Here is a 12708-nt window from a genome sequence, read left to right on the forward strand (position 1 = left end):
GAAGGGCATCTGACATGGATCTGTTGGTCCATTAGACAAATTGGAGTGGGTCAAGAGTAGTGGGGAGGCTGGAGTTGATTAATGCCATGACCAGCCTTTCAAAGCACTTCATGCCCACCGAAGTTAGGGCCACTGGGTAGTAGTCATTGAGACATGCTGCATGAGCCACCTTAGGCACAGGGATGCTGTTGGCCCTCTTGAAACAGGCCGGGACAGTGGCCTGCTGCAGGGAGAGGTTGAAGATGTCCCAGAAGACCCCGGCCAGTTGATCTGCACATGCTCTGAGTGCACGGCCTGGTACTCTGTCTGGTCCCATCACTTTCCTTAGATTCACAGGAAGGAAAACTGATCTGACCTCTGATGCAGTGACTGTTGGCATAGGTTCGACAGGCCTTATTGGAATAGGAGTTACCTCTCCACTGAAATACTGCTCAAAGTGAGTAGAGAAGGTGTTGCGGAGGGATGCGTCATCGTCTGCTATCTTATGCTGTCTCTTTTTAGAACCTGTGATGTCATTCAAGTCCTTGCCATAGTCTCCGGGTGTCTGTCTGGGTCTCTAGTTTGGATCGGTATTGGTCCTTGGCTGTCTTAATGGCTCTGCGAAGGTCATACTTGGATTCCTTATATTTGAGTGGGTCTCCTAATCTGAAGGCCTCACGCCTGGTTTTTAGCAGGTTCTGTATGTCCTGATTCATCCAGGGTTTCCTGTTGGGGAACTCCCAGATTGACTGGAAGATAACCACCAATGCATCTATTATTTCTAGAGCCACTTCCTTAAGCACTCTGGGATGTAGGTTATCAGGCCCTGGGGATTTATCCACCTTCAATCCGCTCAATTTTCCCAGCACCATTTCTCTACTAATAGTGACCTCCCTCAGTTCTTCCCTCTCACTAAATCTTGAATTCTCCAGGATTTCTGGGATCTGATTTGTGCCCTCTTTTGTAAAGACAGAACCAAAGTATGTATCCAGTTGCTCAGCCATCTCTTTGCCCCCTATTATACATTCCTCCGTTTCTGTCTGTAGGGGATCTATATTTGTCTTCATCAGTCTCTCTCTGTTCACGTACCAATGAAAACTCTTACTGTCAGTCTTCATGTTCCCTACCAACTTACTTTTGTTCTGTGTTTTCCCCTTCTTCATCAATCCCTTGGACCTTCTTTGCTGAATTCTAAACTGCTCACAATCCTCAGACATATTATTTTTCTTGGACAATCTGTATGCTTCTTCCACCTGTATGGATCGGATACTATCTCTAATTTTCTTACCCATTTTACTTTTGTGCCAGACAGGATTAAACATTTGTTGCAGTTTCCCCCGTGCATTCCTTGAATGTATGCCATTGCCTATCCACTGTCATTCCTTTAAGTGACTCTCCCCAATCTATCAAGACCAACTCACACCTTTTATCTTCATAGTTTCCTTTATTAAGATTCAGCACCCTAGTCTCCGAATCAACTACCTCACTCTCCATCTTGTTAAAAATGACTATCTTGTTACAGTTGCTATTTGAGGAAAGACGTTCTGGCTATTGAGGGAGTGCAGCGTAGGTTCATGAGGTCAATTCCTGGAATGGCGGGACTACCTTACGCTGATAGATTGGAGCGACTGGGCTTGTATACCTTTGAGTTTAGAAGACTGAGAGGGGATCTGATTGAGACATATAAGATTATTAAAGGATTGGACACTCTGGAGGCAGGAAACATGTTTCCGCTGATGGGTGAGTGCCGAACCAGAGGACACAGCTTAAAAATACGGGGTAGACCATTTAGGACAGAGATGAGGAGAAACTTCTTCACCCAGAGAGTGGTGGCTGTGTGGAATGCTCTGCCCCAGAGGGCAGTGGAGGCCCAGTCTCTGGATTCATTTAAGAAAGAGTTGGATAGAGCTCTTAAGGATAGTGGAATCAAGGGTTATGGGGATAAGGCAGGAACAGGATACTGATTAAGGATGATCAGCCATGATCATAATGAATGGTGGTGCAGGCTCGAAGGCAGAATGGCCTACTCCTGCATCTACTGTCTATTGCTCATCCCCAAGGGGTCTCACACAGCTAGATTGGCAATGATTCCCTTCTCATCACACAGTACCCAGTCTAAGATGGTCTGCCCTCTTGTTGGTTCCTCCACATATTGGTCAAGAAAGCCATTCCATATACATTCCTGGAATTCCTCCTCTACAGCATTGTGGCTTATTTGATTTGCCCAATCTACGTGCAGGTTAAAATCACCCGTGATCACTGATATTCCCTTATCACATGCATCTCTCATTTCCTGTTCACTGCCATTCCCAACATCACCACTGCAGTTTGGGGAATTCTCTGTATGACGTTGATTCTCCCGCTCCTCGGATGCTGCCTGACCTTCTGTGCTTTTTCAGCACCACTCTCTCGACAGTCAGTAACACCCACATCCCTGAATTAATTTTTAAGAATCTCCATCACCCCCTGGGCTATGACCAGATCAGAAACCCCCCGATCCAGTGAAGGGTTTGGAGATCCATCACTCTCTCCCTCAGTGGATTGTCTGCTGTGAGTATGAATCATGAAGTGTTTGTGTCTCTGTGACGGATGGAGATATGTTGAACCGGTTAATCATGAGCAGGAGCTGGTGTCTCTGCCTTCAATGTGCACAATGAGGAAGTTTGTTGTTGTTGAACCTCGGGACTGCCATGCCTCTTGTTATACAGGTTCTGTGGAATGATGTGAGAGCGCATGAGAGCACAGTGCAGTCTGTTCACCAAGCTGGTCTCGCACTGCTAACTCCAAACTCCAGAAAAACGGGGAGGAACCTTTCCCATAATCTTCAAGAACTGAATCTGCGATGGGAGCGTGTGAAATATCAGACTGAACAGCAAGTGCTGGAGCTGGAGACCACTGTGAGTCAGGTATGGAGTAAAGACAGAGTGAGTGAGGGAGGGACTGAGTCAGTGTTGGAAGGAACTGAGTGAGTGATGGAGGGACTGAGTGAGGGACAGAGTGAGTGATGGAGAGAGGGGCTGAGTGAGGGACAGAGTGAATGAGAGACAGTGAGTGAGGGGATGGAATGAGTGAGTGAGGGACAGAGTGAAGTGGGGGACAGAGTAAGGGTGGGACAGAATGCAAGTAATAGGCTAGTTAATGAATTAGTTAACGATTTAGTTTAAATATCACAGTCTAAGGTAATATTAATTGATAAGTCACAAAAATGGATGAATAAATGGAATCCATGAGGTAGGGTCTTTGTTGTCAAAATATTGCAACATGGGCATCCTTATCAAAAAAGACTGTTTCAGTTTGATTTTTATCTCCACACAGAAACAGAGGGATGGGGAGCAGGAGTAGGCCACTCAGCCCTGCTCCACCATTCCATATGATCACGTGACTCAGTCTCCTCTTCCTTCTTTCTCCCCAGACCCTTGGATCCCTTTCGTCCTAAGATCTAAATCTAATTTCTTCAATGTTTGGGCCTCAACTATTTTCTGTGACAGAGAATTCCACAGGCTTACCACTCTCTCAGTGAAGACATGTCTCCTCATTTCAATCCTAAATGGTCACCCCGTATCCTTAGACAGTGACTCCTCATTCTGGACTCCCTGGCCATTGGGAACATTCTTCCCGAATCTACCTTGTCTAATTCTGTTAGAATTTTATAGGTTTCTATGAAATTCCCCTGTCATTCTTCTGAACAAAGAGAACAAAGAACAGGACAGCACAGGAATGGCCCTTCAACCCACCAAGCCTATGCTGACACATGACACCTTTCCAACCTAAAAAACTTGCCTCTATGCGGACCATATCCCTCTATTCCCTGCCTATCCATGCATCTGTCAAGATACCTCTTAAACATTGCTACTGTACCCGCCTCCACCACTGGCTCTGGCAGCACATTCCAGGCACTGACCACTGTCTGTGTAAAAAAACACTTGCCTCTCATCTCTCCTTTAAACTTAAACTCATGTCCCTCTTTCCAACCTGAGAAGCAGACTCTGATGATCCACCCTATATAATATTAAATACTTCCATCAGGTCGCTCCTCAGGATCTGATACTCTATTGAAAACAATCAAAGTTTATCCAACCTCTCCTTCTAGCTAATACACTCCAATCCAATTAACATCCTGGTAAACCTCTTCTGCACCGTGTCCAAAGCCTCCACATCCTTCCTCTCGTGTGGGGAGCAGAACTGCACACAGTACTCCAGATGTGGCTTCACTGAAGTTCTATACTCGGTGTACCAACTGATGAAGGTGAGCATGCAGTAAGCCTTCTTTACCCCCTTAACCACTTGTGTTGCTACTTTCAAGGAGCTATGGACTTGCACCCCAAGATCCCTCTGTATATCAATGCTCCTCAGGGTCCTGCCATTTACTGTATGCTTGCCTTTTGCCTTTGACCTCCCAAAATGCATCACTTCACACTTGTCCGCATTAAACTCCACCTGCTATTTCTCCATCCAACTTTCCAAATGATTTCTATCCTGTTGGATCCTTTGACAGCTCTCCTCTTTATCCACAACTCTACCCATTTTTGAGTTGTCTGTAAACTTACTAATCAGGCCATCTCGACTTCCATCTAAATCATTTATCAATATGACAAACAACAGAAGTCCCAACATCCAGATTCTTGCAGAACACCATTGATCACAGTCCTCCAGTCAGAGAAACACTCCTCCACAACCACCCACTGTCTGCTGGGAGAAAGTGAGCACTGCAGCTGCTGGAGATCAGAGTTGAGAGTATGATGCTGGAAAAGAGCAGCCGTCAGGCAGCATCCAAGGAGCAGGAGAAGCTCTTCATCAGGAATATGGGGTGGGACCCAAGGCGGTTGAGAGTTAAATGGGAGGTGGATGGAAGGTATCTGAGAATGCAATAGACTGATGAAAGTGGGGGTGGAGGGTGGAAGATGACACATTCTTCCTCCAGGTGGCTAGAGGTGTGGGCACAGGTTTTACACCTCAGCGGTGGCAGGGGAAGGTGCCAGGAGTGGGGGGTGGGTTGGTGTGGGACGTGGATCTAACAAGGGAGTCATGGAGGGAATCATCTCTGCAGGTTGCAGATAGGGGTGGGGAGGGAACTATATCTCTGGTGGTGGGGTCTGTTTGTAGGTGGAGGAAATGGCAGCAGATGATATGTTGTATTATCCTCCGCCAAGGGCATGCAAGTCCTGGGCCTCCTCCCCTGCCAAACGCTAGTCACCCAATGCTTAGAGGAAGTCTACCTCATCTTCTGCCTTGGGACCCTCCAACCCCAGGGCATCAATGTAAATTTCACCTGTTTCCTCATTTCCCCATCTCCCACCTTATCCCAGATCCAACCCTCCAACCCAGCACTGTCCCTTTGACCTGTCACACCTATCCGCTCCACTCTCCTCTCTGACCTATCATCACCCGCCATCTCCATATCACTTTCCCATCTACCTTCCCCCCCAGCCCCACTCCCCTCCCATTTATCTCTCAGCCATTCCTGATGAAGGGCTTATGTTTGAAATGTCAACTCTCCTGCTCCTCGGATGCTGCCTGACCTGCTGTGTTTTTCCAGCACCACACTGTTTGACTCTGTCTGCTGTGGCCAAGCCAATTTTGTATCCAACTCACCATGTATCCCATGTGACTTAATCTTCTGCATCAGCCTACCTTGAGGGATCTTGTCAAACACTTTTCATGTGGATAACATCCCTGGCCTACTCTCACCAATCACCTTTGTCACTTCCTCATGCTCCTTTATTGCATGTATCTCAAATTTCCTCTTTCCTGACATCACACCTACTGTTTGGTGACCTAATCAAACTATGCTTTTCCAAGTAATGCCACCCACATTGTTCTCTTGGTGTTTCTCACCTCTCCTCATAAAGATTCCACGTTGTCAGAGTTAATCTCCTTCCGCCCTATTGAATTAATTTCCTCGAAGCAGCCATGCAACTCCACCTGCTTTCTTTCTCGTCTGTCCTTCCTAAATTCTGAATACCTCTGGATAATCCGTTCCCATCCCTGGTGTCTGTACTGCCACATCTCAATAATCCCAGCTGTATCAAAGAGTCATACAGATGTACAGCATGGAAACAGACCCTTCGGTCCAACCCGTCCATGCCGTCCAGATATCCCAACCCAATCTAGTCCCACCTGCCAGCACCCGGCCCATATCCCTCCAAACCCTTCCTATTCATATACCCATCCAAATGCCTCTTAAATGTTGCAATTGTACCAGCCTCCACCACATCCTCTGGCAGCTCATTCCATACACGTACCACCCTCTGCGTGAAAAAGTTGCCCCTTAGGTCTCTTTTATATCTTTCCCCTCTCACCCTAAACCTATGCCCTCTAGTTCTGGACTCCCCGACCCCAGGGAAAAGACTTTGCCTATTTACCCTATCCATGCCCCTCATAATTTTGTAAACCTCTATAATGTCACCCCTCAGCCTCCGATGCTCCAGGGAAAACAGCCCCAACCTGTTCAGTCTCTCCCTGTAGCTCAAATCCTCCAACCCTGGCAACATCCTTGTAAATCTTTTCTGAACCCTTTCAGGTTTCACAACATCTTTCCGATAGGAAGGTGACCAGAACTGCACACAATATTCCAACAGTGGCCTAAGCAATGTCCTGTACAGTGTAGGCCCTAAAAATGAACAATAACTGAGGGAACCTTTTAAATGCAGATTCTTGATTTTCTCTTTACAACTTGAGAGACACTGAATTTAAAAGGACATTGACCAATGGAAAGCAAGAGGAACAAAAGCACTAAAATCACTGAAAGAGACAAAACAGCTCAATAACACATCTGATTCCATTTGTTTTTACTCGTTCCAAACGTTTACGCTGGAATCTCTGTCTCTTTCCTTTTCCCTGAAATGTCTGCTCTGTCTCCTTTTCCTCTTTTAAGTTCCAGCCTTCTTGTTTCTAGTTGTCTATCCTGTTCAAAATTAAGCATTTAATTTTCATTTCCTGCTTCTCAGCTATCTCGTCTGCAATCCTCTCCAATTTAATTGACTCGTTATCTTGTTTGCTTTACTGTTCTTCCAATTTCAAATACATCTGCCACCGTAGCTCCTACTTTTAACACTAACTGCTCTACCAACTCAATTAGTCCATCCTTGAGTTACTTTTGCTAAGTCACTTCAAGATAACTCTTCCTTTTCCAGAAAAGTCTGGGTAACTGCTGAACTTGTTTGGTTTAAAAATGCATAAAGATCCTGGTATATCTCCTTATATCTTTTTCCAACATTTCCATGTTCACTATCCCCCCCCCCGAATGGCCTAATTTATTTGTTTGGATGTTTAGGCGCAGAAGCTAAACCAGGAAATACAAGGCCTTTTGCTGTGGATCGATGAAGTTGAAGGACAATTGTCTGCAAATGGACTTTGCGAAGCAGCTCAGACAGCTCAGGAGAGATTCCAGCTTCACCTGGTGAGTAATGAGGCTTGTGGGCTCAGAGCTCAAAGCTGCTGCTAATGTGTCAGCCCAGGGCTGGGTCAGGCCTGTCAGGATCCCTAACTTCACACTAAAACCTCCCCGAAAATCAACTCCCACTTTTTCGACTTTACAAGGGGACTTCACGTTTAAAAAGTATAAAAGCAAATTAACGTGGATGCTGGAAATCTGAACAAAAAACAGAAATTACTGCAGGAAGCCAGCGAGTCTGGCAGCCTCTGTGGAGAGAAAGCAGAGTTAACATTTCTAATTCAACATTCTGAGAAAGACTCGTACTAGAAATAACTGTGTTTCTGTCTCTCTACAGATGCTGCCAGACCCATTTCTGTTTTCATTTTTAAAACTTACCTACTGTGACTCCGAAGGGAAGGGGGGGAAACAGGAGAGCGATAGTGACAGATCTAATGATTCGAGGAACAGACAGGAGATTCTGTAGTCACAAGCGAGACTCCTGGATGGTATGTTGCCTCCCAGGCACCAGGGTCAGGGATGTCTCAGATTGATTTTTAAGGGGTAAAGAGAACAGCCAGAGGTTGCCACCCGGGTTGATCGAGTTATTAAGAAGGCAGATGGTGTGTTGGCGTTTATTGGTGGAGGGATTGAGTTTCAGAGCCACGAGGTCATGCTGCAGCTGTACAAAACTCTGGTGCAGTTGCACTTGGAGTATTGCGTACAGTTCTGGTCACTGCATTATCGGAAGGATGTGGCAGCTTTGGAAAGGTTTCTGAGGAGATTTACTCGGATGTTCTTATGAGGAAAGGTTGAGGGACTTGAGGCTGTTTTCGTTAGAGAGAAGAATGTTGAGGGGTGTTAATTGAGACAGATAAGATGATCAGAGGGTTAGATAGGGTGGATAGTGACAGCCTTTTTCCTCAAATGGTGATGGCTAGCACGAGGGGACATAGCTTCAAATTGAGGAGTGATAGATTTAGGGCAGATGTCAGAGGTAGTTTCTTTACTCAGAGAGTAGTAGGGTAGTGGAATGCACTGCCTGAAACAGTAGTAGACTCGCCAACTTTAAGGACATTTAAATGGTCATTGGATAGACATTTGGATGAGAATAGAATAGCATAGGTGAGGTGGGCTTCAGATTGGTCTCATAGGGCAGTGCAACATCGAGGACCGAAGGGCCTGTACTGCGCTGGAATGTTCTATGTTCTAAGTTGTGGTACATATCGGTACCAATGACAAAGCTAGGGAAAGGGATGAGGACCTGAAAAGTGAATATAGGGAATTAGGTTGGAAGCTAAAAGGCAAGATGAGCAGAGTAGTGATCTCAGGATTGCTACCGGTGCCATAGGCTAGTGAGGCTGGGAAGAGAAAGCGAGTGCAGCTGAACATGTGGCTGCAGGGATGGTATAGGAGGGAGGGCTTCAGATATGTGGATCATTGGGATACCTTCTGGGGAAGATGAGACCTGTACAAATTGAATGGGTTGCACCTGACCTGGATGGGCACCAATATCCTGGAAGGGAGGTTTGCTAGAGCTCTTCAGGAGGGTTTAAACTATATTGGCAGGAGGATGGGAACCGGAGCTATGGATCAGAGGATGAGGTAGCTGGTGAACAGGCAGATACAGCATGCAGACAGTCTGTGAGGATGGATAGAAAGTTGATCGGGCAATGTTGCAGTCAGCGTGGTGGGTTGAAGAGTGTCTATTTTAACTCAAGAAATGTCAGGAATAAGGGTGATGAACTTGGAGCTGTGATGTTGTGGCCATTACTGAGACTTGGATTTCACAGGGGTAGGAATGGTTGTTGGATGTTCCAGGATTTAGATGCTTCAGGGAGGGAGATAAAAGAGGTGGGGGAGTGGTATTGCTAATTAGGGATAGCATCACAGCTGCAGAAAGGGAGGTTGGCAAGGAGGGCTTGTCTACAGAGTCAGTATGGGTTAAAGGCAGGAACAGGAAAGGAGCAGTCACTTTGTTGGGAGCTTTCTATAGATCCCAACAGAGACATGGAAGAACAGATTGGGAGACAGATTTTGGAAAGGTGCAGAAGTAACAGGGCTGTTGTTACGGGTGACTTCAACTTCCCTAATACTGATTGGAACCTCCTTAGTGCAGATAGTTTGGATGATGCAGATTTTGTTAGGTGTGTCCAGAAAGGATTCTTAACTCAATAGGCCAACTAGATGGGAGGTCATATTGGATTTGGTGCTTGGCAACAAACCAGATCCGGTGTCAGATCTCTTGGTGGTACAGTATTTCGGTGATAGTGATCACAACTTCCTGACCTTTATTGTACTCATGGAGAGGAATAGGAGCAGATGGTTTGGGAAAGTATTTAATTGTGTGAGGGGGAATTACAATGCTATTAAGTAGAACTATGGAGAATAAGTTGGGAGCATTGGAGGTGGAGTGGACAGCAAAGAAGGTTACCTCAGATTATAAGGGATCAGATGGGCCAATGGGCTGAGGAGTGACAGATGGATAAAAGCAAATTACTGCGGACGCTGGAATCTGAAACCAAAAGAGAAAATGCTGGAAAATCTCAGCATGTCTGGCAGCATCTGTAAGGAGAGAAAAGAGCTGACGTTTGAGTCTAACTGACCCTTTGTCAAAGTTTTGACAGAGGGTCAGTTAGACTCAAAACGTCAGCTCTTTTCTCTCCTTACAGATGCTGCCAGACCTGCTGAGATTTTCCAGCATTTTCTCGAGTGGCAGATGGAGTTTAATTTAGATAAATTTTAGGTGCTGCATTTTGGAGAGGTTGAACAGGCTTAGGCTATTTTCCCTGGAATGTCGGAGGCTGAGGGGTGACCTTATAGAGGTTTATAAAATCATGAGGGGCATGGATTGGGTAAATAGGCAAGGTCTTTTCCCTGGGGTTGGGGAATCCAGAACTAGAGGGCAAAGGTTTAGGGTGAGAGGGGAAAGATATAAAAGAGACCTAAGGGGCAACTTTTTCACGCAGAGGGTGGTACGTGTATGGAATGAGCTGCCAGAGGAAGTGGTGGAGGCTGGTACAATTGCAACATTTAAGAGGCATTTGGATGGGTATATGAATAAGAAGGGTTTGGAGGGATATGGGCCGGGTGCTGGCAGGTGGGACTAGATTGGGCTGGGATATCTGGTCAGCATGGACGACAGAAATGTGGAGGTTGTTTAGGAATCACTTGCGGATAGTGCTGCACAGGTCTGTCCCACTGAGGCAAGGAAGGGATAAGTAGGGTGAAGGAACCTTGGATGACAAGGGATGTGGAACATCTAGTCAAGAGGAAGAAGGAAGCTAACTTAGGGTTGAGGAAGTAAGGATCAGACTTGGCTCTAGAGGGTTACAAGGTAGGCAGGAAGGAACTGAAGAATGGACTTCGGAGAGATAGAAGGGGCAGGAAAAAGCTTTAGTGGGTAGGATTAAGGAAAACCCTAAGGCATTCTACACTTGCGTGAGGAACAAGAGGATGGCCAGAGTGAGGATAGGGCCGATCAAGGATAGTGGAGGGAGCCTGTGCCTGGAGTTGGAGGAGGTCGGGGAGATCCTTAATTCACTACTGAGAAGGGCCTTTCCATTTGTGAGGGCAGCATGAAACAAGCTGATATGCCCAAACAGGTTGAAGTTAATGAGGATGTGCAGAAAATTTTGAAAAACATGAGGATAAACAAGTCCCCTGGGCCAGATGAGATATGCTCCTGGTGATGATCTTTGTGTCCTCACTGCCCACTGGAGTCGTGCCAGATGATTGCAGGGTGGCAAATGTTATTCCCCTGTTCAAGAAAGGGAATAGGGATAATCCTCGGAATTACATAGAACATCACAGTACAGTCCAGGCCCTTCAGCCCTCAATGTTGCGCCAAACTGTGAAACCAATCTAAAGCTCATCTAACCAATACTATTCCGTTATCATTTATATGTTGATCCAATGGCCATTTAAATGCCCTTAAAGTTGGCGAGTCTACTACTGTTGCAGGCAGGTCATTCCATGTCCCTACTACTCTGAAACTACCTCTGACATCTGTCCTATATGTATCACCCCTCAATTTAAATCTATGTCCCCTCAGGCCAGCCATCACCATCCAATGAAAAAGGCTCTTACTGTCCACCCTATCTCACCCTCTGATTATCTTATATGTCTCAATTAAGTCATTTCTCAGCCTTCTTCTCTCTAACAAAAACAGCCTCATGTCCCTCAGCCTTTCCTCATAAGACCTTCCCTCCATACCAGGCAACATCCTGGTAAATCTTCCAATGCTTCCACGTCTTTCCTATAATGTGGTGACCAGAACTGTACACAATACTCCAAGTTTCATACAGCTGCAACCTGACCTCATGGTTCCGCAACTCAATTCCTCTACCAATAAAAGCTGACACCGTATGCCTTCTTAACAACCCTATCAACCTGGTGGCAACTTTGAGCGATCTATGTTCATGGACACCGAGATCTCTCTGCTCATCCACACTGCCAAGAATCTTACCATTAGGCCGGTACTCTTCATTCCTGTTACTCCTTCCAAAGTGAATCACCTCACGCTTTTCCACATTAAACTCCATTTGCCACCTCTCAGCCCAGCTCTACGTCTCTCTGTAACCTACAACATCCTTCCGTACTGTCCACAACTCCACCGGCCTAGTATCAGCCGCAAATTTACTAACCCATCCTGCAATGCCCTCATCCAGGTCATTTATAAAAATGACAAACAGCAGTGGCCCCAAAACAGATCCTTGCGGTACCCCACTAGTAACTGAACTCCAGGATGAACATTTCCTATCAACCACCACCCTCTGTCTTTCAGCTAGCCAATTTCTGATCCAAATCGCTAAATCACCCTCAATCCCAATCCTCTGCATTTCTGCATTAGCCTACCATGGAGAACCTTATCAAATGCCTTACTGAAATCCAGATACACCACATCAACCGCTTTATCCTCATCCACCTGTTTGGTCACCTTCACAAAGAACTCAATAAGGTTTGGTGAGGCCTGGCCCACCTTTCACAAGGATGCCGACCTTAAAGATGTTCTCCTCCTCCTTCTACAAGGATCTCAGTCAATCTCTCTCTCAATGTACCCCCCGAGGTCATCTACCTTCCCCCCCCAGCACCACCCACCTCCCATTTATACCTCAGCCCCCTTGGCCCACAAGCCTTATTCCTAATGAACTGCTTATACTTGAAACGTCGATTCTCCTGCTCCTCAGATACTGGCTGACCAGCTGTGTTTTTCCAGTACCATACTTTTTGACCCTTCACAAAACTATGCTGACTATCGATAATCAACTTATTCCTTTCTAGATGATTATAAATCCTATCTCTAATAATCCTTTACAAATCTTTGCCAAAAACCGAAGGAAGGCTCAATGGTCTAT

General features: G+C 46.0%; 1 protein-coding gene across 1 annotated transcript in view; it reads left to right on the plus strand.

Annotated features, from left to right (window-relative positions):
• LOC148142212 (microtubule-actin cross-linking factor 1, isoforms 6/7-like) overlaps positions 1-12708 on the plus strand; it is a 353137-nt gene that overhangs the window by 51925 nt on the left and 288504 nt on the right. The window contains exons 8-9 of the mRNA XM_087976987.1: positions 2688-2885; positions 7253-7378. Of these exons, the coding sequence (XP_087833113.1) occupies positions 2688-2885; positions 7253-7378 (324 nt within the window). The remainder of the gene's footprint in view (positions 1-2687; positions 2886-7252; positions 7379-12708) is intronic.

This window comes from Chiloscyllium plagiosum, unplaced genomic scaffold, assembly GCF_037043375.1.
Source record: "Chiloscyllium plagiosum isolate Xiang-an unplaced genomic scaffold, Cpla_swu_hap1 HiC_scaffold_30, whole genome shotgun sequence".
NCBI classification, from domain to species: Eukaryota; Metazoa; Chordata; class Chondrichthyes; order Orectolobiformes; family Hemiscylliidae; genus Chiloscyllium; species Chiloscyllium plagiosum.